This window comes from Micromesistius poutassou, assembly GCF_964030765.1.
Source record: "Micromesistius poutassou genome assembly, chromosome: 13".
NCBI classification, from domain to species: domain Eukaryota; kingdom Metazoa; phylum Chordata; class Actinopteri; order Gadiformes; family Gadidae; genus Micromesistius; species Micromesistius poutassou.
This window is the reverse complement of record NC_140283.1, coordinates 13,102,518-13,128,722: the sequence shown is the minus strand read 5'-3', so window position 1 is coordinate 13,128,722 and position 26,205 is coordinate 13,102,518. Positions and strand designations below refer to the sequence as shown.

Genomic DNA, 26,205 nt, shown 5'->3' with positions numbered 1-26,205 from the left:
CCGCTTCATGAATAAGAGAAGATGGTCTTACCAAGACCTCAGTCGCAGGGACAGCCACAGCAATCGCAACAGGTATGCTAGGTTTAGCGTTCTCCTCCTCCTCTGTAGCAGGACATTCCATTGTTATGGGCATTGTGTTATCGTTAGTCGAGACGGCTGTTATGACGTCCATCTTGGAACTGTCAACATCTGCCATCTCTGCCTTTTGTTGAACTGTTGCATCCTTGGGTTCAAGAGACTCTCCTATTGCTTTTACGCTGGCAGTGGTGTCCACTTGTTTGACAGGATCCTCCTGCTCTTTTGGGAGAGGAGGTTTGGACTCTTCCTTGTGAATTGGAGTTTCTGTACACTGGGCAACCAGCTTGCCGGACGTAGCGGTGAGTTGAGAAGACTCTTTGTTTTTGGCCACGGATGTTGACTCTGCCTTGGTGGGTGTAGCTCCGGATTCATCCTTTGCCGGCACAGTGGTGGGTTCTATCTTTGAGGATGGAGCCGTGGGCTGTGTCAAAGGCTTGGCAGGTGCAGGTGAAACCTGGGACGTTTCCCTCGAGTCTCCCAGCTGTCCTGACAGAGCCCTCTGAGTCTGGCAGTTTAGACAAAGCCATTCCTCCTAAAATCACAGAACAGTTAAACAGGTAAGTAAACAATAGAAGTGGGAAAGTGGTAAGGCTAGGTCAAATTATTTGTTATAAAGATCACAGGTTTATTCATCAACTGGTTGATTAAAAAGTTAGTCCATACACCAATACAGCTGGTTTCACAGATTGCAGACATAGCCATGAGAGACATAATCAGATTGACAATTACTTTATTGACTTCAGTTCTGCACTATTTGGGCTTGGCCAATTTTCCCCAAAAAATGTATTTTAAAATAATCCATGGAACAATTATTTTGGGAATATTCCAATTCTCAGATTTCTCTGACAAGATATCAGACAAGCAATGCTTGTCCGATATAAATAATAATGATGTACAGGCCATCGGAATCATTTTGGAAAATAATCCTACTTAGAAACATTTGAGGTGAAAAGCAAAGGAAGGTCTCTCAAATGATCAATACGTCTCTCAAATTATCTCTCGTTAAAGAGGGGAGATGCCATAATCAGCACACCAGAACCCAGCACTGCGTTGGCCTCTGCAGACCCAAGGAGAAGGTTTCTCACACAGTGCAGTAAAGGAGGAGGACTTGGTCACCACTACATTCCAATGCCCTTGTGTGTCAGGAGATTCTCACGCATCTCAGAACACACACAAGTGCTGTCTTCTGTGTGTGTGCAGACTTGATAGCATGACTCCGATGTGTCATGTCATATGTGTGTCATGTACCCATACATAAAAAGAGATTTTGTCCATAAGATTAAAGCCTTTCGCTTTAATATGTGATGTGACATTCGCTCTGTCTTTCAGTGTGTATGTGTGTGTGTGTGTGTGTGTGTGTGTGTGTGTGTGTGTGTATGTGTGTGGAAGGGGGGGGGGTTCTGTCTCTGTTTATAAAAACAACAATAAAATATCTAGCTTGACTTCTCTCGTACGATGTTCTCGGATGACAACTTAACGGAAAGACACACTGTTCAATAACTGCAGTGTGTAGCTGTAATATCATTTTAATTCAAAATTAATTTTGCATTGATTGCATGATTTTGTTTGTCATCAATTTGCTTAATGCATAATGCCTCGAAAATGTAGTTAATCAATGCTGAGATGTTGATGACTAGAAATATGTTCTCATTTTAGGATAGCAATTACACTCACGGAAGATGGGAGATCTTTTAAAATGCACCTTTTTTCCATGATTCAGGATCAGTAGTTCTGGTATGAAAGTAATTAACAGCCTTTGGAATGGTGAAACAACCTCTAAAAACCAAACCTGCATAACTCATAAATTCAACCTCTTTTTATCAACATCCAACTACTGCTTCTATTAACCAGGAAAAACTTAGAAGTGCCTGCCAGGAAAACAGAGTATTGAAGATCAAAGGGTTGTGTTTACAGATGGCTGAGCAAGAGCCATGTGTTTCTAAATGCTGCAGCAGTGCCTTGCTCCTCCTTCTCCTCCTCCTCCCTCTCTTGGTCTAAATATGGCCCTATCTGTCACAACTCTCCAGGTGCAAGTGCAGCCCCAAGCTAAGTCTGACTATCTTCTACCTAACCACCTAATTGTCCTTATTTTGTGGCTAACCGCCACAGTCAAACATATTCTAAATGCTTTATTTGAATTTACAAATTACATACATTTCCATTGGAATTCAAAATATACAGAGATTTACAAACATGCAGACACTTATGGATACAAATAGCACATCATCACCACACTGCCAGGCTGCCTATGGTTGCTGCCAGCTGTTTAGATCTACTCTTGGGTAAGCCTGCAAGCGGCAGCCCCCTAACAGCTACCTAGAATACATGTCACAGGTTGATGAATATTAGAGCTTGGATTTTAGCCCTATGGCCTAGGTTACGGATGCATGCAGATAGAGGCTCGTACTTCATCAGCTTTTGTGTAACAAGTTCACATGGGCAGCCTACCTCTATACCAAAAACCTATTATTGACCACTGTCATTCCAGATCTGTTAAATCTAGTGATCTACATCTCAATAGCTAGACGGTTTAAAGAACATTCCTGGCAATGTACAAAACGTTTTCAGCCATCAGTGATTTGTAATGGTACACACACACACACACACACACACACACACACACACACACACACACACACACACACCTGATTATATATATAAAAAAGAGGATTGGTCAATTTCATGTTAAAAATCCTCCATGGGAGCTTTCTATCAATAACCCCATATATTATGGCTGCAAGCAATTAGGACTAAAACAAAAAAACAAAGCTTAAAACCACTGCTTTGGAAGTGGAAAGCAGGCTGTGTGTGTGTCGGCTGGTGACTAGCCTGCACACTGAATTCCGAGACCTTCACCGTAACAGCAATCAAACAAGACCGGGCTGCTGACTCACAAGGCCTGCTGTATCTCACTGGATGTGCTAAGCTTAACATTATATCACCACAAAGCATGTTATTTACTGCCCAGGTTGGGACGCTGCAAAACACAGAGCTCTGTACTCAAAACTACAGCTTACGCACGTCAGGTCATTAATCAGAGTTAAAGGCTTGTCCCCTTGTAAACATGTATTCCATCCGCCTGTACCTATTCCCAGTGTCAAGCGAAAAAGGGCAAATCTACCGGTAACTTCAACACCTCTGATTTCTCACGCTTTCAAATTATGCATTTTTATGCCCTCTATGCCTTTAAGCAGTGCTCAACATCAAACTCACTATTTAAAAGTGCATACAGTTGACCCACTACTAAGTCAAAACACACACACACACACACACACACACACACACACACACACACACAGAAGAATTACAAACAAGATAAGGGCCTACTATTCCAACTTCCAAAAGGGACCAGTATAGAGAATCAGTGATGGAGAGTTGACTAGCCAGCAGATACAATACCCGCTCTCAGTGAGTTACCCCGTTTCCATTATGAACAATCCAAAGATAAAGGACACGTTTTATTACCCCAGTACAGAGGGACAATTGCTCAAGTCATGTGTGTTCTTAAATTACAAGTATTGACACACTCCTTTCAAATTTGATTGGATCATAGCATGTAATTCCCAAAATTGCTTAACCCCATTAAGGCTGGAAAAAACAGCAACTGCTGAGACAGGAATTAACTAATTGTAAAATGGGAATGAGGTCCATCCCAGAATTCTCCTTATCGCCATGCCAACAGTTTGGACTGGCCAGTCTACATTAAAGCATTACTCAGTGTTTATAGACCTACCATTACTGAAAATCAGTTCCATTTAATTGAAAGGTTTCAAATGTGCTATATGTTTACTGCAACTAATGAATCCCCAGTTGCAGTATGGCATGATGGGGAAGGCAGGCCATGCATTTGTGTCAAGAACATACAAAACAGTGGTCAAATACTGCCTTACAGACTGTGATATTAGTGTTTGACCTTGTCTACACTGTCATGTGAGAATCACATGACAGACAGAAGCACACGTGTGGCCTAGATATCAACAATCATGCTCTGGCTTTTCAGCCTGTCAGCTGGAGCAGAACGAGAGGAAATGGACAGACTTGCTGCTGGCACTGACTCCTCTGAGAGTGGCCTCAGCTAACGCCTAGAGCCAGACATACAAGAGCTCTCCGAGATTCTAGAAAGACATCACCTCCACCTAAAATAATGTGAAATGCATGGGATACTGTGTATGTGTGCCCCGGGACCACAAGTAGGGTAATGACATGATGTGGATGAGCTGAGTCAGTGTGATGAATAATATTTCACTTGTGAAAATATTACCTGCAAACGTGACCTTATTTCAAAGCCTGAAGTCATATGCCTAACACTGTGAAATTAACATGTCACATTATAATTGCCAAACACAGGTTTCTGTAAACACCCACTACAGTGAGAATATATTTCCAGAGTGAAATTAGTAATATGTTGACCTTAATGATGGATTAGAAAAGCAATTCCTGTCAAATGTACAGCAGCATTTGACATTTCAATCACAAAACAAGGCTCAACCTCCTGATTTTCATCCGGTAAGGAAATGTGGAGAGATGTTTCAGAGAGGAGATCAAGTCTGTAAATCTCATTGTGGGTCAAGGCAGGTTTCCTCTGAATAATGGTTAATGGTTGACAGCATTCTATTAATCAATATACTGGGGGCCTAACCAAGGGCCTATAGCTCCTATAGGTGCGCAAATAGGAGCTATAGGCCCTGTGTGAAATATATGAAAACAGAAGAAAAAAAAAATTACACTGACTGTATAGATCCACTGATCTGTAATAAACAGATGGCCTCCAGACCCAATGTGGGCTGCTTTAATGTACTGTGTCTTGTTGTGTAGGATTCAATCTGGTTCACCTCTGCTTATTGGAACATTATGCTTTACAATCTCTTTTCTCTTACAATGGCTGGAGAGTCCCTAGACTGCAACAACAGGGGAAACCATCTCGCTAATGCTATTGCACAACGCTAAATCACTTTAATACAGTTTCACTGACGCTAGTCTGCCAAAGCACACTTCTCATGAGCCATTACATAACGTCACATTCACTCTAGCTTTGGCATGTAGTGTCTGCTACAATTGTCAGCAAACCCATAGGCTGCATTTTCTTTAATTTGTGCATATGCATGCATACTTGGTATACATACTGTTAAAAACCGATTCCATTCAACTTGAGACACGCTGTACTTGTGTTACTGGGAATGAGACGTCAGAACCTATGACATTATATTTGATTATATTATTTAACTGAACAATTGAACAAGCAATAGTTATTGGTTCATTACAACCCTTCCATTTAGGAGTCGTTTAACAAGGTTGCAATGTTACCAAAGCCATTACAAAAAAATTCAAAAGAGACAGAAATAATATACTTACTGCTGCAGAATGTGGCATCGGATTAAATCCACACTGGTTGCAGACATTGTTCTTGCACTCAGTACAGGTGCTGAAGTTGGGAGGATCCTTGGAGCCCATGTTGAGTCCCGCCTTACAGAGAGGACAGGTGGACTGGCCTGCTTTAGGAGCTGCTTGGGAAGCTGCTGCCTTTGGAGGGTCTGATGGAGCTTTGTCCACTTTGGCCTGTACTGATGGTGATGGTGGAGCCTTGGTCTGCTGAGGCTGCTCTGGCTTTTTCCCTTGCTCTGCTTTCTGGACAGCAGGTGGTTTGGTTTCCTTCGCAGTAGATAATTGTGGAGATGCTGGTGGTGTGGTTATCAAGGTGGATGCAGAGTTGAAGATAGAGGAACCAAAGCCAAACATCTTTCCAGTAACTGACTCTGCAGGCTTGGTAGGTGTGGGTTGAGATTTAGCTCCACCAAACCCAAAGAAGCCTCCTGTCTCTGTTTTTACAGGCTGTGCTGGTGCTGGTGCAGATTTGGTAGAAGGAACTTCAGCCTTTGGAACCTTATTCAATGGCTTATTGAATTCAGGTTGTACGGGCCCTGGTTTAGAATCTGCTTTTGATGCATTAAATAGTTCTACACTTGGTGGTTTGACAGCAGGCTGTTGTTTATGCTGCTCAAGAGTCTGACCTTTTTCATCCACCACTGCACCTGAAACGACCGCTTTGATTTGTGGAGACTCTGGTATGAGTTTATCATCCTTTTTGTTCAGAGTTGGAATTTGAGCACCAGCTACAGGGATTTCATGTTTGCCAAATTGTTTGTCTTTCTCTTGAAGGTCAGTCTGACTGGGAATTTGACGTGGTGTTTTCATCATGGGTGGTACAGTGGGTTCAGATGCTCCTAATGCTCTCTGCATTTGGCAATTGAGGCAAAGCCATTCCTTTATCTGAAAGAATGAACAAATGTGTTGCATTAAAGATCCTATCAAATGTTAAATTAAACCAATAGACCCTTTGTTTATATTCCATAAATTCAACAATGTACTGTATATTCCTTAACCACATACATATATATATATATATATATATATATATATATATATATATATATATATATTGACATGGTCCATTCGATATGCATGTCATATATATAGACAAATACCGAGGGCCAGGGATTGACATACCTCTTTTGCATTTGGCATCGGATTAAATCCACACTGGTTGCATACAGTATTCTTACAATCCGTACAGGTGTTGTAGTTGGGAGGATCCTTGGAGCCCATGTTGAGTCCCACCTTACACAGTGGACAGGTGGACTGGCCTGCTTTAGGGGCAGCTGCTACCTTGGGAGGCTCTGATAGAGCTTTGTCCACTTTGGCCTGAGCTGATGGTGATGGTGGAGCCTTGGCCTGCTGAGGTTGCACTGGCTTCTTATCTTGCTCTGCTTTCTGGACAGCAGGCTGTTTGGTGTTCCTTGTGGCAGACATTTTTGGAGAAACAGGTGGTGTGGTTATCAAGGTTGATGCAGAGTTGAAGATCGAGGAACCAAAGCCAAACATCTTTCCAGTAACCGACTCTGCAGGCTTGGTAGAAGCAGGCTCGGCTTTCGGACCTCCAAAGCCAAAGAAACCACCAGACTCCTGTTTGACATTCTCAGTTGTAGGAGGGGTAACCTTGGCAGAGGAAGTCACATTTTGTGAAGGCTGTGGTTTTGATTGTTTGGGAACTGATGGGGAAATCTGTGATTTTGATAAATCTGGTGGAGGTGAATCCTTTTCTTTGCCAGTGGATAATGTCACAGGCTCCTGCTTTTGTGAGGGGTGTTTAGGAGTCCTGTCCTCAGTAGCAATTGGTATTGCTTCCTGGTCCATGGGAGAGGGGGCAGTTTGTTTAGACATCTGTACGGAAGATGGTTGAGGTTTAATCATAGGAAGGCCAGGTGGTTCAGATACTCCTAGGGCTCTCTGCATTTGACAATTGAGACATAGCCATTCCTTGATCTAAGGAGAAAAAAAGAAAATATGCAAGAATAAATATGTGACCACAGATGTAATGCAAAACAACTGCTTCCACTATTGATTTGTTTATATGTTATTTAAAATAATAACATATAAAACATATATATGTTATTATAATAATTTAAGAACAGTTTCAGTTAAATTACCTCTACTGCTGTTGGCATAGGATTAAATCCACACTGGTTGCAAACAGTGTTCTTGCAATCAGTACAGGTGTTGTAGTTGGAAGGATCCTTGGAGCCCATGTTGAGTCCCACCTTACAGAGTGGACAGGTGTACTGGCCTGCTTTAGGCACAGCTTGGGAAGCTTCTGTCGTTGAAGGCTCTGATGGAGCTTTGTCCACTTTGGCCTTTACTGATGGTGATGGTGGAGCCTGCTGAGGCTGTTCTGGGTTCTTCTCTTGCTCCGCTTTCTCAACAGGAGGTACTTTGGTGTCCTTTGAAGGAAGTTTTGGGGAGATGGGTGGTGTGGATTTTTGAAAAATATCCGTTGTATTGGACATCTTGCGGGAAACCTGAGCTGGTGCTGACATCTTGCGAGACCCTGGTGGTGTTGTATGTGAATCTTCTTGGACAGCAGATGTTATCAAAGTGGATGCAGAGCTAAAGATTGATGAACCAAAACCGAACATCTTCCCCTTAACTGACTCTGCTGTGTTTGAAGCAGCATGTGGTAATTTAGGACTTCCCGAGCCAAGTCCCCCAGATATCTGATTTGCAGACTGAGCTGCTGGGATTACAGATTTGGCAATAGAGGTGCCATTATTTGTAGAGTCTTGAGATGGTTTGCCAACATTCTCCATAGAAGGTACTGTTTCAAGATTCTGTGGTTGTACCCCAGGAAGGCTTTCATCATCTGCCTTCACTCCTTTCTCTAGAGTGCTTTTAGCAAGGAGTTCTGTATTCCCTTTTATAGTTACAATTTCCATGTCTGTGTCTGAAACCAAGGCCTCCTTCTTATTATCCACTACCTTGGAGGTTCCATTGAGTTTGGGTGCACTGATTGTTGCTTCCTTGGCTGGCGGTGGAGCAGGACTAGACGTCTCCTTAACCTGGGGTATAGCAGGACTTGGTGTCTCAGTTTCCTGCACTGGACAATGGCTTGGTGTCTCCTTAACTTGTGGTGAAGCAGGAATTGGTTCCTCCTTGGCCTGTGGTGGACTAGGACTAGGTGTCTCCTTAGCATAGTCTGGATCATGACTTGGGGTTTCTGTGTCCTCCGGTGGGCTAGGACTTTGTGCATCCTTCACCTGTGGTGAAGCAGTTATTGGTTTCTCGTCAGCCTGTGGTGGACTAGGTATCTCCTTAACCTGGGGTTGATCATGACTTGGTGTCTCTGTTGCCTTTGGTGGACTAAGACTTGGTGTCTCTCTGGCCTGTGCTGGAAAGGGACTTGGTAGCTCTGTGGCCTTGGGTGGAGCTGGACTTGATGTTTCTGTGGCCTGAGTTGGACCAGATATTGAAGTCACCCTTGCTTGTGGTGGAGAAGTACTTGTTATGTCCTTGTCTTGGGATAGAGCAGGACTTGAAGTCTCATTGGTCTGGGATGGAACAGGTCCTGGTGTCTCCTTGACTTGGAATAAACCAGGATGGGATGTCTTGGTGGTCTGGGGCACAACATGAGTTGGTTTCTCCTCAACCTGGTCTATGATACCAGGAGCTGGAGTCTCTTTAGTTTGTGTTGAGACCGGGGTGATACACTGTTCAGATTCAGGCACTTTCTTTGGTGATGCCTGGGGTTGCGTCCCTGGAGTCTTTTCAGGTTCAGAAGAAGATAGAGCTCTTTGCATCTGACAGGTGAGGCACAGCCACTCTGTCACCTAAGGACAAATTAAAAATGTATATCAGTGATACTGAACTATGCATATCTAATAATGCAATGCAATTACATCCTAGAAATTCAATCCAAGAAATGTTAACGAAAGGAATTACTTACCTCATCTACAGTTGGAATGGGGATAAAGCCACACTGATTACAGACAGTATTCTTGCAATCAGTGCATGTGTTGAAGTTGGGAGGATCCTTGGAGCCCATGTTGAGTCCCACTTTACAGAGTGGACAGGTGGACTGGCCTGCTTTAGGAGCAGCTTGGGAAGCTTCTGCCTTTGGAGGCTCTGATGGAGCTTTGTCCACTTTGGCCTGTACTGATGGCGATGGTGACGCCTTGGCCTGCTGAGGTTGCTCTGGTTTCTTCTCTTGCTCAGCTTTCTGGACAGCAGGCTGTTTTGTGTCCTTTGCAGAAGACATTTTTGGAGAAACAGGTGGTGTGGTTATCAAGGTTGACGCAGAGTTGAAAATGGAGGAACCAAAGCCAAACATTTTCCCAGTGACTGACTCTGCAGGCATTGCAGCATCTGGTTTAGCCTTAGAACCTCCAAAGCCAAAGAAGCCCCCAGACTCCTGTTGTATACTCTGCTTTCTTCCAGTTTGATTGGTCTGGTCTGGAGATTTCTGAGGACCTGACATCTTCTGACTCCCCGGTGTTTTCTGACCAGGAGATGGACTCAACTGCTTTTGACCATCTTGTCCTTTAGCAATTTCAGCCTTGTTTGAAATTGCAGCTGGTATTGACTGTGTTCTTTGGGTTGATCCAACTGACTCAGAGATCATTTCTTTCTGGAGTTCAGGAGATGGAGAGGATTTCTTTGGTGAGGTTTGAGGTTTGACCGATAGTTGTCCTGGGGTTTCAGATTCTCCAAGAGCCCTCTGCATCTGGCAGGTGAGGCACAGCCACTCCCCCTATTGAATGATAAAAAGGGTTTCAACATATTATTAATTATTTATAATGATTCAAGGATGTTATTTATTCCAAACTTAGTCTGTTTTAATCTGTCAGAAAAAAATTGAAATAAGATTCAGGCAAATTAAAAATGTCAAGGGAATAGTAATAGGCAATAGTAAGGGAAAAAATAAAAAGGAATTGGAAATTATTGCTAATAAAGAGTTAGAAATGTTTGAAAGTATAAAGGAGGAAATCTGCTTAAAAAAAGGAAAGACTGATACACATGTTGTCCTACCTCTGATTTAGCTGGCATCGGGTTAAATCCACACTGGTTACAGACAGTGTTCTTGCACTCAGTACAGGTGTTGTAGTTGGGAGGATCCTTGGAGCCCATGTTGAGTCCCACCTTACAGAGTGGACAGGTGGACTGGCCTACTTTAGGAGCAGCTTGGGAAGCTGCTGCCTTTGGAGGCTCTGATGGAGCTTTGTCCACATTGGCCTGTACTGATGGTGAAGCCTTGGCCTGCTGAGTTTGCTCTAGTTTCTTCTCTTGCTCAGGCTTCTGGACAGCAGGTGTTTTGGTGTCCTTTGCGGCTGCCATTTTTGGAGACACAGGTGGTGTGGTAATCAAGGTGGATGCAGAATTGAAGATGGAAGAACCAAAGCCAAACATCTTCCCAGTGACTGACTCTTCAGGCTTTGCATCAGGTTGAGCCTTAGAACCTCCAAAGCCAAAGAAGCCCCCTGACTCCTGCTGTGTGCTCTGCTTTCGTCCAGTTTGATTGGTCTGGTCTGGAGGTTTCTGAGGACCTGATGTCTTCCGGCTCTCCTGTGGTGTTTTCTGACCAGGAGATGGACTCGACTGCTTTTGCTCGTCTTGTCCTTTAGCAACTTCATCCTTGTTTTGACTTACATCTGGCATTGACTGCTTTCTTTGAGGAGATCCAGCAGACTCAGAGATTACTTTCTTCTGGGGTTCAGGAGAGGGAGAGGCTTTCTTTGGTGAGGCCTGTGGCTTGATCAAAGGTTGTCCTGGAGCTTCAGATGCTCGAAGAGCCCTCTGCATCTGGCAAGTGAGGCACAGCCATTCCTTTACCTAGTGAAATTAAATTATTATGTCAGTATCACTGTCATCAGATCAGCATTTACTTTAAAGAAAACATATTTCAATGACCACAGAAATGTAATATTTACTCAGCAGTAATGGATGACATCTGCATTGATTTAATTCCTTGGTTGATTATCAATAGAGCGGTTTTGTAAATAAGAGCATGGTAAGCTTTAGCACAAGAGGAATAATTTATATAAAACGAGGAATGAATAATGTTTTAAAATGTAAAGATAATGACAATACAGCAAAACAGTTTGAACGTACCCCTGTTTCATTTGGCATAGAGGTAAATCCACACTGGTTGCAGACAGTGTTCTTGCAATCAGTACAGGTATTGTAGTTGGGAGGATCCTTGGAGCCCAGGTTGAGTCCCACCTTACAGAGTGGACAGGTGGACTGGCCTTCTTTAGGATCAGCTTGGGAAGCTGCTGCCTTTGGAGGCTCTGATGGAGCTTTGTCCACTTTGGCCTGTACTGATGGTGAAGCCTTGGCCTGCTGAGGTTGCTCTGGTTTCTTTTCTTGCTCTGCTTTCTGGATAGCAGGTGGTTTTGTGTCCTTTGCGGCTGCCATTTTTGGAGAAACAGGTGGTGTGGTAATCAAGGTGGATGCAGAGTTGAAGATGGAGGAACCAAAGCCAAACATCTTCCCAGTGACTGAATCTGCAGGCTTTGCAGCATCAGGCTGAGCCTTAGTACCTCCAAAGCCAAAGAAGCCCCCTGACTCCTGCTGTGTGCTCTTCTTTCTTCCAGTTTGATCGGTCTGGTCTGGAGGTTTCTGAGTACCTGACATCTTCCGGCCATCTTGTGGTGTTTTCTGACCAGGAGATGGACTTGACTGCCTTTGTGCGTCTTGTCCTTTAGCAACTTCATCCTTGTTTGGACTTGCAGCATGCATTGACTGTTTTCTTTGAGGAGATCCGGCTGACTCAGAGATTACTTTTTTCTGGGGTTCAGGAGATGGAGAGACTTTCTTTGGGGAGGCCTGGGATTTGACCGAAGGTTTTCCTGGAGCTTCAGAGGCTTCAAGAGCCTTCTGCATCTGGCAGGTGAGGCACAGCCACTCTCTTACCTAGTTGAATTAAATTATTCTGTTAGTATCACTTTAATCACATCAGCATTTATTTGAAAGGAAACATATTTCAATGAACACAGTGGTGAAATATTTACTCAGCAGTAATGGATGACATTCGTATTGATTTAATTCCTTGGTTGATTATCAATATAGTGGTTTTGTATATAAGAACATGGTAAGCTTTAGCACAAGAGGAATGATTTACATAAAATGATGATTGAATAAATATTTAAAATGTAAATATAATGACAATACAACAAAACTGTTTAAACGTACCCCTGTTTCATTTGGCATAGAGGTAAATCCACACTGGTTGCAGACAGTGTTCTTGCAATCAGTACAGGTATTGTAGTTGGGAGGATCCTTAGAGCCCATGTTGAGTCCCACCTTACAGAGTGGACAGGTGGACTGGCCTGCTTTAGGATCAGCTTGGGAAGCTGCTGCCTCTGAAGGCTCTGATGGAGCTTTTTCCACTTTGGCCTGTACTGATGGTGAAGCCTTGGCCTGCTGAGGTTGCTCTGGTTTCTTCTCTTGCTCTGCTTTCTGAACAGCAGGTGGTTTGGTGTCCTTTGCGGCTGCCATTTTTGGAGAAACAGGTGGTGTGGTTATCAAAGTGGATGCAGAGTTGAAGATGGAGGAACCAAAGCCAAACATCTTCCCAGTAACCGACTCTTCAGGCTTTGCAGCATCTGGTTGTGCCTTAGAACCTCCAAAGCCAAAGAAGCCCCCAGACTCCTGCTGTGTGATCTGCTTTTGTCCAGTTTCATTGGTCTGATCTGGAGGTTTCTGAGGACCTGACATTTTCCGGTTCTCCTGTGGTGTTTTCTGACCAGGAGATGGACTTGACTGCTTTTGCCCATCTTGTCCATTAGCAAGTTCATCTTTGTTCTGATCTACAGCTGGCATTGACTGCTTTCTTTGAGGAGATCGGGCTGACTCTGAGATCATTTCCCTCTGGGGTTCAGGAGATGGAGAGACTTTCTTCGGTGAGGCCTGAGATTGGACCAAAGGTTGTCCTGGAGCTTCAGATGCTCGAAGAGCCCTCTGCATCTGGCAAGTGAGGCACAGCCATTCCTTCACCTAGTTGAATTAAAATATTATGTCAGTATCAGTGTCGTCAGATCAGCGTTTACTTAAAAGGAAACGTCTTTCAATGACCACAGTAATGTAATATTTACTCAGTAGTAATGGATGACATTTGTATTGATTTAATTCCTTGGTTGATTATCAATATAGTGGGTTTGAAAATAACAGCATAGTTAGCTTTAGCACAAGAATAATAATTGATATAAAATGAAGAATGAATAAAGATTTAAAATTTAAGATAATGACAATGAAGCAAAGCAGTTTAAACATACCCCTATTTCATTCGGCATAGAGGTAAATCCACACTGGTTGCAGACAGTGTTCTTGCAATCAGTACAGGTGTTGTAGTTGGGAGGATCCTTAGAGCCCAGGTTGAGTTCCACCTTACAGAGTGGACAGGTGGACTGGCCTGCTTTAGGAGCAGCTTGGGAACCTGATAGAGCTTTGTCCACTTTGCCCTGTACTGATGGTGAAGCCTTGGCCAGCTGAGGTTGCTCTGGTTTCTTTTCTTGCTCTGCTTTCTGAACAGCAGGTGGTTTGGTGTCCTTTGCGGCTGACATTTTTGGAGAAACAGGTGGTGTGGTAATCAAGGTAGATGCAGAGTTGAAGATGGAGGAACCAAAGCCAAACATCTTCCCAGTGACTGACTCTGCAGGCTTTGCAGCATCAGGCTGAGCCTTAGAACCTCCAAAGCCAAAGAAGCCCCCAGACTCCTGCTGTGTGCTCTGCTTCCGTCCAGGTTGATTGGTCTGGTCTGGAGGTTTCTGAGCATCTGACGTCTTCCAGTTCTCCTGTGGTGTTTTCTGACCAGGAGATGGACTCGACTGCTTCTGCCCATCTTGTCCTTTAGCAATCTCATCCTTGTTTGTATTCACAGCTGGCATTGACGGTTTTCTTTGAGGAGAACCGGCTGACTCAGAGATCATTTTCTTCTGGGGTTCAGGAGACGGAGGCACTTTCTTCGGGGGGGCCTGGGGTTTGACTGATAGTTGTCCTGGAGCCTCAGATGCTCCCAGAGCTCTCTGCATCTGGCAGTTGAGACACAGCCACTCCTTCTCCTATGGAATAATAACCAGGTTACCACATATCATGTTTGATAAATGCTAAATGTATTTCATTCTTAATTATTTGTTTTCATGCAAATGAGATTTAACGAATGCTAGAAAGAAGAAATCAAGCATGAAAGAGGAATTGTGAATTATGCCTATTACGAAGATGTTATCATTTGGAAAGGTACAAAGTGAATCTGCTTTCAATGAACATTAATTAGACTGAAAGACAAGTGGTCCTCCTACCTCTGTTTTAGTTGGCATGGGATTAAATCCACACTGGTTACAGACAGTGTTATTACAATCTGTGCAGGTGTTGTAGTTGGGAGGATCCTTAGAGCCCATGTTGAGTTCCACCTTACAGAGTGGACAGGTGGACTGGCCTGCTTTAGTAGCAGCTTGGGAAGCTGCTGCCTTTGGAGTCTCTGATGGAGCTTTGTCCACTTTGGCCTGTACCGATGATGAAGCCTTGGCCTGCTGAGGTTGCTCTGGTTTCTTCTCTTGCTCTGCTTTTTGGACAGCAGGTGGTTTGGATTCCTTTGCAGCAGACATTTTTGGAGATACAGGTGGTGTGGTTGTCAAGTTGGATGCAGCGCTAAAGATTGAAGATCCAAAACCAAACATCTTCCCAGTGACTGACTCTTCAGGCTTTGCAGTATCAGGCTGAGCCTTAGAACCTCTAAAGCCAAAGAAGCCCCCCGACTCCTGTTGTATGCTCTGCTTTCGTTCAGTTAGATTTTTCTGGTCTGGAAGATTCTGAAGACCTGATGTCCTCCTACTCTCCTGTGGTGTTTTCTGACCAGGAGCAGGGCTCAACTGCTTTTGCCCACCTTGTCCTTTAGCAACTTCATCCTTGTTTAGATTTGCAGCTGTCATTGACGGTTTTCTTTGAGGAGATCCGGCTGACTCAGAGATTACTTTCTTCTGGGGTTCAGGAGATGGAGAGACTTTCTTTGAGGAGGCCTGAGTTTTGACCAAAGGTTGTCCTGGAGCCTCAGAAGCTCCCAGAGCCCTCTGCATCTGGCAGTTGAGACACAGCCACTCCTTATCCTATGGAATTAAATCAGGTATACAATATATTCATTAGAATAAATACATTTTGTATTTGATTCTGAACGTAGTCTCTTTTAAATCAAATGAAAATAATCAAATCATCGTTGATAATTTCCATTTTACAATGGATGGCAAAAGTAATTGAAGCAGGAAAGAGGATGTGTAAATTATTCCCATTATGAATATAGTAATGATTCAAAAGTTATCAACTGAATCCATTTTAAATAATATTCAATACACTGAAATGCATGCTTTCCTACCTCTGTTTTAGTTGGCATTAGATTGAATCCACACTGGTTGCAGACAGTGTTTTTACAATCCGTACAGGTGTTGTAGTTGGGAGGATCCTTGGAGCCCATATTGAGTACAACCTTACAGAGTGGACAGGTGGACTGGCCTACTTTAGGAGCAGCTTGGGAAGCTGCTGTCATTGGAGGCTCTGATGGTTGCTCTGACTTCTTCTCGTGCTCAGCTTTCACGACAGCAGGTGGTTTGGTGTCCTTTGCGGCCAACACTTTTGGTGAAACAGGTGGGGTGGTTATCAAGGTAGATGCAGAGTTGAAGATGGAGGAACCAAAGCCAAACATCTTTCCAGTAACTGACTCTGTAGGTTTTGCAGCATCAGCATTCGTTTTAGGACCTCCAAAGCCAAATAACCCTCCTGAGTCCTGTTGTTTGGCAGAGGCTGAGTTGTCCGGCATACTCCCAATTAGTTTTTTCTGTGTTGGTGCTTGGTTTTTCTTACTCTCTATATTGATTTCTTTATCAACCACAGATATGGGTGGCTGCAATGCAGGTGTGGACTGTTTCCTTGGCGAGGATATAGTTGTTGAAGCTTCCTTCTTGTTTTGTTCATTTTGCAGGGCTGTTTCTTTCTCCTGAGGTTCATGTGATTTGGGGATGTCCTTATTTTGGATATCAGAAGCAGCTGGCAGTTTACTGGGTGAGGGCTGTGGTTTCATGAATGGAGTTCCAGGAGGCTCTGATGCTCCTAGTGCTCTGTGCATCTGGCAGTTGAGACATAACCACTCCTTCTAAAAAACACAAAACAGTAGACACATTGTTATAGTGAATGAAAGTGGGATAGTTTTTAAAAAAAACAACAACAATCTGTTAAATAATATATGGTGATCTGCCTTTGTTGGCTAGGCAGCTATATCTAAATATTTAAATGTCCTCACCTCTGCTACATTTGGCTGGGGATTGAAACCACACTGGTTGCAGACAGCGTTCTTACAATCCGTACAGGTGTTGTAGTTGGGAGGATCCTTAGAGCCCATATTGAGTCCCACCTTACAGAGTGGACAGGTGGACTGGCCTGCTTTAGGAGTAGTTTGGGAAGCTGCTGCCTTTGGAGGCTCTGATGGAGCTTTGTCCACTTTGGCCTGTACTGATGGTGAAGCCTTGGCCTGCTGAGGTTGCTCTGGCTTCTTCTCTCCCTCCAGCATCTGAACCATGGGTGGTTTAGCTCCCTTTGAAGGGGACATTTTAGGAGAACCTGGGGGCGTACTATTTGGAGAGATCTTTGGGGCCGCTGATAACCTGCGGGAATCCTGAGCTTGTCCAGACATTTTACGAGAACCTGGTGGTGATGCACTGGACTCCTCCTGAGCAGATGAGGTCAACAAAGTCGATGCTGAGCTGAAAACGGAAGAACCAAAGCCAAACATCTTCCCTGTAACAGACTCTGTTGTTTTCAAAGTATCAGGTTGTGTTTTAGAACCAATGGCACCAAAGAGCCCTCCTTGTCTCTTCTGTGCACCTGGAACAGATGTCTCCTGTGATGTCTTCTGACCATGAACCTCACTTGCTACTTTCTGAATCTCTGCATTATCGCCAGCTGCTTTTTGGACTTTGTTTGGCGAGAGATGGGGTTTTGAAGGTAATGCAGATGCATTGGAAGCCCTCTGCATCTGACAGGTCAGACATAACCACTCCTTTAACTGTAAGATAGTAGGGAATAAAAAAAAGTAATATTAATGAGGAAGTGTATATGTAGGGTAATTTTAGTAGACATTGGGATACTAGTAAACTAGTTAAAAATATATATTTGATTTTAGTTAATATATTACAATCTATCCAACTTGAAATATAGCCAACATTTGGAACAATAAACTACAGATTTGTTGTGTTTCTTACCCCTGTTTCATTTGGCATAGAGTTAAATCCACACTGGTTGCAGACAGCGTTCTTACAATCAGTACAGGTGTTGAAGTTGGGAGGATCCTTGGAGCCCATGTTGAGTCCCACCTTACAGAGAGGACAGGTGGACTGGCCTGCTTTAGGATCAGCTTGGGAAGCTGCTGCCTTTGGAGGCTCTGATGGAGCTTTGTCCACTTTGGCCTGTACTGATGGTGAAGCCTTGGCCTGCTGAGGTTGCTCTGGTTTCTTCTCTTTCTGGACAGCAGGTGGTTTTGTGTCCTTTGCGGCTGCCATTTTTGGAGAAACAGGTGGTGTGGTTATCAAGGTGGACGCAGAGTTGAAGATGGAGGAACCAAAGCCAAACATCTTCCCAGTAACTGACTCTTCAGGCTTTGCATCAGGTTGAGCCTTAGAACCTCCAAAGCCAAAGAAGCCCCCTGACTCCTGCTGTGTGCTCTGCTTTCGTCCAGTTTGATTGGTCTGGTCTGGAGGTTTCTGAGGACCTGACGTCTTCCGGCTCCCCTGCGGTGTTTTCTGACCAGGAGTTGGAGTAGACTGTTTCGGGCTCCCTGGCCCTTTAGCTTCAGCAATAGTTTCTGTAACTGTCTCTTTACTGTCCTTTGAATTCATTTGGAGGTTCTTGATTTGGTCAGCTGATCTAGGAACTTTATTGGATGAAGCTGATGGTTTCATCATAGGTGTTCCAGGAGGCTCAGTTGCTCCCAATGCTCTCTGCATCTGGCAGTTGAGACATAACCACTCCTTCACCTAATTGAACGAAAAATTATTTTGTCAGCATCACTATAATCAGATTGGCAGTTTCTGAAATATAAAAATATTTCAAATACAAAAGTAGTGCAACATTAACCAAGCGGCAATGGATTTTATTTGGGTTTATTAATTATGCTTGGTAGACTACAGATAATGTAATGTGTTAAAATATAAGAGCATTTGAGCTGTAGCACAAGAGGCCTCATATACATAAAATTATAAATGAGTAAAGAATGACACGAAAGGACAATTTTGATTCAGGAATGCAGTTTAAAACTTACCCCTGTGCTATTTGGCTGGGGGTTGAAGCCACACTGGTTGCAGACAGCGTTTTTACAATCAGTACAGGTGTTGTAGTTGGGAGGATCCTTGGAGTCTAAGTTGAGTCCCACTTTACAGAGTGGACAGGTGGACTGGCCTGCTTTAGGAGCAGCTTGGGAAGCCTCTGCCTTTGGAGGCTCTGATGGAGCTTTGTCCACTTTTGCCTGTACTGATGGTGAAGTTTTGGCCTGCTGAGGTTGCTCTGGCTTCTTCTCTTGCTCTGCTTTCTGGACAGAAGGTGGTTTTGTGTCCTTTGCGGCTGCCATTTTTGGAGAAACAGGTGGTGTGGTTATCAAGGTGGACGCAGAGTTGAAGATGGAGGAACCAAAGCCAAACATCTTCCCAGTGACTGACTCTGCAGGCTTTGCAGCATCAGGTTGAGCCTTGGAACCTCCAAAGCCAAAGAAGCCCCCTGACTCCTGCTGTGTGCTCTGCTTTCTTCCAGTTTGATTGGTCTGGTCTGGAGGTTTCTGAGGATCTGAAGTCTTCCGGTTCTCCTGTGGTGTTTTCTGACCAGGAGATGGATTTGTCTGCTTTTGCCCATCTTTTACTTTAGCAGCTTCCGTCTTGTTTGGATCTGCAGCTGGCATTGACTGCTTTCTTTGAGGAGATCCGGCTGACTCAGAGATAACTTTCTTCTGGGGTTCAGGAGACGGAGAGACTTTCTTCGGGGAGGCCTGGGGTTTGACCGATAGTTGTCCTGGAGCCTCAGATGCTCCCAGAGCCCTCTGCATTTGGCAGTTGAGACACAGCCACTCCTTTACCTGTAGAGTAATACACAGGTTCACACAACGTATTATACATGTAATTTCTGACAGTTTTACATTCTACAATCAGACCACATTAACTCTGCTTCCATTCAACTACAGAGGGAGTGGGACGATTATGTCAATATTTCGGTAAGGCTAAATATTTAAAGGATTAATAACTGGCACTATAAATGTCAATTTGTGAATTCATTATCAAAATCTAAAATAGTTAAATATTTTTTTTGTTTGTTTTTTAGTTAATGAGATGCATGATTTGTACATGTTACTTTTTAAATTATGATTCATCATGAGCTTAGGTTTTCACTGGTAGACATATATCATGTTTTGGTTTTGAGTAGAAGAAACTGTAAATGTAACTGTTCTTGTAATTGTGTTTATAGATATAAAACCAACAACAATGTATAGTGACAAAACATACATTCAAATAAAAACTACTGATTCAAATGTATTAAGGAGGATTATAATATTATTATTACAGAACCATTTTTAAAAAAAAAATATATATATATATATATATATATGAAAATGCTAAGATTCAAGAGCTGTAGAGAGAGATTACAAAAGAGCATAGGAGAGCAAGATGGTGAAATGTAGCAACAAAGTCCCTTCCCTCTCTTCTCCCTTCTCTCTTCTCTGCCATTGAGTGTAAGTGTTTCATTGTATGCACAATGGACAAGCAGGATGGATTACCTGAACCAATCACAGAAGAGATGCCCTCATGGTCAAAAATAATTCAGGAGTGGTCTAAAACCTAAATTAGCTCATACAAAGTGCGATCAACTTGATACAGGTATTCTCACAGCTCAATTCCCTACTAATAACTGATGGATGGCTGTGCTATTTTGCACGAATTACACTCAAACAATAGCTCTTAAAATTTTCATACAGCACCTCTAAAAGCATACAATTGCTTATGTAGTCTTACCTCTGATTTGTTTTGCATCGGATTAAATCCACACTGATTACAGACTGTGTTCCTGCAATCCGTACAGGTGTTGTAGTTTGGAGGATCCTTGGAGCCCATGTTGAGTCCCACCTTACAGAGTGGACAGGTGGACTGGCCTGCTTTAGGACCAGCTTGGGAAGCTGCTGATGGAGCTTTGTCCACTTTGGCCTGTACTGATGGTGAAGCCTTGGCCTGCTGAGGTTGTTCTGGTTTCTTCTCTTGCTCTGCTTTCTGGACAGCAGGTGGTTTTGTGTCCTTTGCGGCTGACATTTTTGGAGAAACAGGTGGTGTGGTAATCAAGGTGGATGCAGAGTTGAAGATGGAGGAACCAAAGCCAAACATCTTCCCAGTGACTGACTCTTCAGGCTTTGCAGCATCAGGCTGAGCCTTAGAACCTCCAAAGCCAAAGAATCCCCCAGACTCTTGCTGTGTACTCTGCTTTCGTCCAGCTTGATTGATTTCGTCTGGAGGTTTCTGAGGCCCTGACTTCGCCTGGCTCTCCACTGTTTTTTTCTGACCAGGAGATGGACTTGGTTGTTTTTGGCTTGGATTTATAGATGTCTCCTTTTGTGACAATGCTTTATTAGGGGAAGCCTGTGGTTTTCTAACCGGAGGTCCAGCTTCATCCATGGCCCCTGAAGCTCGCTTCACCTGACAGTCAAGACATAGCCACTCCTTTCCCTGTTCAATGAGAAAACACACAAAAATGGAAGGTTCAAATCAGTTATTCAAACACAGCAGACACAGGATAGAGTGGTTGAAATGTGTTACATGCTTTCTTCAAAAGGTATCAATCTTAGAATGTGGTGAATATTAACTTAGAATTAAATCCTAAAAATGAACTGAAAAATGCCACATACGCACATTATACAAACAGTTCATGAACATGATCTGCCTATTTGTGTAGCTTGGTCCCTTGTATTCTATACATAAAAACAATGCATTGAGTTGAGTGATTTCAATTAAGTTTTCTTTCAAACTAATAAATAAGGTTATATTAATTATTCATATTTGTTTCTCCCCCTTCCTATTGTGAAGGCAAAATAAAAAATCTAGTTGTGTTATAGATGTGAAAAAATCATAGTAATCCACGTTACACATTTATACTTATACTTTCAAAAATCTTAGTATGCTGTATGCGTATTGTCATTAATACAGTCCTCTTAAAATTGTATAATTACAACAAGGCATATTTAATGCTGACAAAACGCATGAGTATCCTTGTCATAAATCCACAACATAAAGCCAGCAGTCCTCCCACTCCAATATGGAGGTTAGGGATTTGAAACACTCTCAGCGTACAAACATGGACAGAGCAGAAAGACCAATAGCCTTAGGCTGTTCTCGGTGATCTCTCTTACTAGCGCTGTGTGCGTTGAATTACAGAGTCAAGTGTCAGGGCCTTCCTGCCACTGAGCATAACCGAGAAGACACTGTGACGGTTCCAGCCGCCAGTCTGGTGTTCTGCTAGAGCTCAATGCCCCGGTGGGAGGGCCGTGACGTTCTTCCCTGAAGAGGTACTCATGTGCATGGACTGAACAGAACTGCCCTATTAAACGGTCTCCTTGCAGTGTTTGTGTTTACGCTAGGTCAGCATTGACATGGGTGATGGTCACACTGTCATTTGCTTTGAGTCTGAATCGATGATACATCAGCAGAGATTTTGTTGATGCTAGGTATTCCTACAAGGTTTATGCTAGTTGGCGTTTTGGATTTCGGTAAAGCAAAGATTGGATGCAAATTAATTACATTTGAGTCAAACTGCATCACACAGACACAGACGCTACATTTTGTGTGAGGTTTGTATGGCATCTGTATAAGGGTATCAGCCATCAGCAGAAATAAATATCTATATCTTCGAAATATAAAGCAAGCATATAATAAGCATAGTGGCAACATAATGAGGATTTTGTTGTACCTCTGTATTTGTCTATGCTTAGATTAGATGCATGCAAATGCAATATAATGCATTAAATCCAAAATTACATAATACAGGTGAAGATCTATTTATGTATTAAGCCTTCCATGAGAAAAAGTATATTAACATACTAAGAAACTACATACATAATCAAATAGTTATTTTAATGATAAACGTTTACTACCTACATATCCATCTTTGGTCCTGTATTGCTACGGCTGTGTTGTACTATTTGAACCTTGGATAGACCAATCAATTTTTAATGCATATATCAATTAAAAGTAACCTGAAACAAGTTGCAAGATCCAATAGCTCTATCATGTACAGCTTCATAATCTCTGAGGGTGATCATCATATTAATTTAATTTTGTTGTGTAATGTGTTAAAAGTACACTTAAATACTTAAAAGTGAAATTAAATGGCTGATGAGGTTTACGACACACCCACTATTATCATTTCAATGATATCTATTATTGAGGTTACATTCAGAAAATACGATAATTTTCTTTTACTCTTTTATCATTATAGTAAAAAAAATGTGTGGTGTTTTCATTTGGACTTACCCCAACATTTGGCATTGGACTAAATCCACACTGGTTGCAGACAGTGTTCTTACAATCCGTACAGGCGTTGAAGTTGGGAGGATCCTTGGAGCCCATGTTGAGTCCCACCTTACAGAGTGGACAGGTGGACTGGCCTGCTTTAGGACCAGCTTGGGAAGCTGCTGATGGAGCTTTGTCCACTTTGGCCTGTACTGATGGTGAAGCCTTGGCCTGCTGAGGTTGTTCTGGTTTCTTCTCTTGCTCTGCTTTCTGGACAGCAGGTGGTTTTGTGTCCTTTGCGGCTGACATTTTTGGAGAAACAGGTGGTGTGGTAATCAAGGTGGATGCAGAGTTGAAGATGGAGGAACCAAAGCCAAACATCTTCCCAGTGACTGACTCTGCAGGCTTTGCAGCATCAGGCTGAGCCTTAGAACCTCCAAAGCCAAAGAATCCCCCAGACTCCTGCTGTGTGCTCTGCTTTCTTCCAGGTTGATCGGTCTGGTCTGGAGGTTTCTGAGGACCTGACGTCTTCCGGCTCTCCTGTGGGGTTTTCTGACCAGGAGATGGACTTGACTGGTTCAGGCCTTTAGCAGCCTCTGCCACAGATGACGGTTCTCTTGGCTTGGAAAGTGTTGTGTTGGGTGAGCCCGGGGCTGAGGTGACTTGTTTAGGGGTTGGAGGAGAAGAACTCAGTGTCTGCTTCTGGGTTGTGGCAGTTTTGTTGGGCGACGGCTGGACTTTTGAACGTACAGCAGGTTCAGGAGATCCAGACGCTCTTTGCATCTGACAGGGAAGACAAAGCCACTCCTTCCCCTATGGAAAGAAGATACGTATAGCAACAAGTTCAAATCAAAGTGCAGTGTTTTCACAAAGATAAACAATACAGGTGACGTACTGATGTGAGAGGTTCAGAATTAGAATTAAAGTTATCAGTTACTTTTATCTGCTGTTAAACAATATGCTGAATAATACTATAATCCACTGCCATTTAGCAAAAGCCTACAAATGAGGGTGTAGCTAATCCCATTTGTCTTTGTATGTTTAATTGTTTTAATTGCCAAAACATGACAAGGTTTTCTATTTTTCAGCAAAAGTTTGATATGCACATTACAAAGCTGAAATGTTCATTTTTTTCCATTGCTCCAATCTTTTGTATTACACGGTTGGGCAGAGGCACACATAATTTTGGAAAGATGAAAGAGGGTGCCTTTGTGCAGAAGAGTGTAATGGCTTGTAGAATGTCACCTCACTTGTACTAGGTGTCAACTTGGCATGAGTTGTACTTCAAGTTTGATGCCATGATTAAGTGCTTGCATATGGAGGGGAAAATAAACACCCACTCTCCACAAAAAATGCCTTTTTTTCACAAAATATATTAATTTAAGCAGAGATAGAAAAAATAAGCTAACCAAACTCGTTCCAATACTATAAATATTAATTTTAAAAACTCAACCCAATAAAGCATGTAACTTAAACTATGACAATGCTTCTTGAGGCATATTCAGGAACAAAAAATATGAAGTTAAATCAAATCAACACATAAATATACAAATGTGGACAAAGGAAATACTCACTGCTGAATCCGGGGGGCTGAAGCCGCAAAAGCTGCACACTTGGGTCTTACACTTGGTGCACGTGCTGTAGTTCGGTGGCTCCTTACTGCGCAGGTTGAGTTCTGTAGTCGTACACACAGGACACATGGCCTTTGGTCCAGCCGTTTTAGTGTCCTTTGGACCCTGGTCCTGAGCAGCATGTTTACCAGAAGAAGCCTGACGGTTGGGTGTAGTCCCGTTAGAGCTCTGCGCCTGCCCGGGTTTAGGTGAGCCTATCGGGGATCCAGTCTTTGAGGCTTGCTGCTGTGCCTCTGGTCTGGGGCTCCCTTTCGGTTGCAGACCACCTTTAGGAGGTCCTTGTTGTTGTTGTTGTTGTTGTTGTTGTTGTTGTTGTTGTTGTTGTTGTTGAGGTGGTGATCTAGACTTAGAAGAAGCCTGTTGTTCACCCTTAGCTGCACTTTGATGCTGAACTCCAACCTTCGGCGAACCTTGTTGTGGTTTTTGTTGCGGACCAAGCTTTCCTGGAGCTTTGGACTGTTCCTCCGACTTTGCTCCAGGTTTCTGAGTGGCTGCTTGACCGCCAGACTTGGGTGGATTACCCACCTGTCCGTTGCCCTGCTGCTTAGGGGGACCCTGCCCTGCTTTCTGGGGGCCCGTCCCTGGCTGCTGTGGCCCCTTAGCCCCCTGCTGGGAATCGGCTTTCTTCTTCTGATCCCCCTCTCCAACATCGTCCCCGAAACGACCCAACTTGTTCACCGCAGAGGACATCGCGCTCAGGGGATTAGCCCCACTGAGGAATTTAGAGGAGAACATTTTGGGGTCTCCCTCCTCCTCCTCCTCTTCCTCTTCCTCTTCCTCCTCCTCCTCCTCCTCCTCCTCCTCCTCTTCCTCCTCCTCCTCCTCGCTAGATTCTACAGGGCTGTCCGAGCCAGAGCATGAGCTGCTGTCCTCCCCTCCCGGTCCGGGCACTCCTGCAGAGGCTTGAGGGGGAAGTGGGGCCGGGGGTTTGGAGAGGGCATCAACGGCCCCAGTGGTGCTGCTGCTGCTGCTGCTGCTGCCACCACCACTGCTCCCTGGACTCTCTGCTGGTTCAGCATCTACATCCGCCTTCCTGCAGTCACAAGACAGCGGAGGAGAGGAAGGAGAAGTGGGGGAAAACAGAGAATCATCAGGGAAGAGGTGCTATCAGAGGAAGTATCACGATGCCTTGTTGGTCTCTCTCTCTCTCTGTGTCTCTCCCTATCTCTCTCTCTCTCTCTCTCTCTCTCTGTCTTGCTCTCTATCTAAGCTAGTATTATTAATTTAATTATTTAAAATTATGATGAACTATTTTCGATTTCAAAATCAAAATTGAGCACATGGCAAGGTCGAGGCTTCATTCACACTGACTGTTGGCCACGTCATGTAGCTTAATTAAACAAAAACGATGGGCTAATAATAACAACAATACCAATACCATTCATAATAACAACAACATGGCTTCATATGCGTCTTTGTCCCGTCTAAGAAGATCAAGACCATTAATGCATTCACTGGCTCTACGCCGAACATCGATAATATCAGCGATCATTCATGTGGGTCCGTGATTTACTACGCTACTGTTGCTTTCAGGACCGTGGACAGGAGCCGAGGCGCTCTACGATCAAAGCGTCTCACTGCTTCCCGTTTTAGCCAGTAACACAATACAGGCCACGACACAGGGACCGGCTATTACACTTTAAATGGACTGTTTC

The 26,205-nt window shown here is 43.5% G+C and overlaps 2 protein-coding genes across 2 annotated transcripts in view; both read right to left on the bottom strand.

The window, feature by feature from the left end:
* The window catches only part of pclob (piccolo presynaptic cytomatrix protein b), a gene marked incomplete at both ends in the record, with an annotated part of 60,220 nt that extends 34,935 nt beyond the window's left edge, over window positions 1–25,285 (bottom strand). The window contains 12 exon segments of the mRNA XM_084477902.1: window positions 32–610; window positions 5,431–5,949; window positions 6,283–6,345; window positions 6,583–7,398; window positions 7,563–8,858; window positions 9,353–9,649; window positions 10,435–11,235; window positions 14,703–15,506; window positions 18,704–19,507; window positions 22,941–23,732; window positions 24,494–24,688; window positions 24,950–25,285. Coding sequence (XP_084334028.1) covers window positions 32–610; window positions 5,431–5,949; window positions 6,283–6,345; window positions 6,583–7,398; window positions 7,563–8,858; window positions 9,353–9,649; window positions 10,435–11,235; window positions 14,703–15,506; window positions 18,704–19,507; window positions 22,941–23,732; window positions 24,494–24,688; window positions 24,950–25,285 — 7,302 coding nt within the window.
* LOC311357747 (uncharacterized protein) lies at window positions 11,383–14,435 on the bottom strand (the record flags this gene model as incomplete). Its single annotated transcript, XM_084477788.1, has 4 exons — window positions 11,383–11,418; window positions 11,515–12,318; window positions 12,598–13,314; window positions 13,680–14,435. 4 exons carry the CDS (start codon window positions 14,433–14,435, stop codon window positions 11,383–11,385), a joined length of 2,313 nt encoding a protein of 770 aa, XP_084333914.1.
* Window positions 25,286–26,205: the final 920 nt, after the last annotated feature.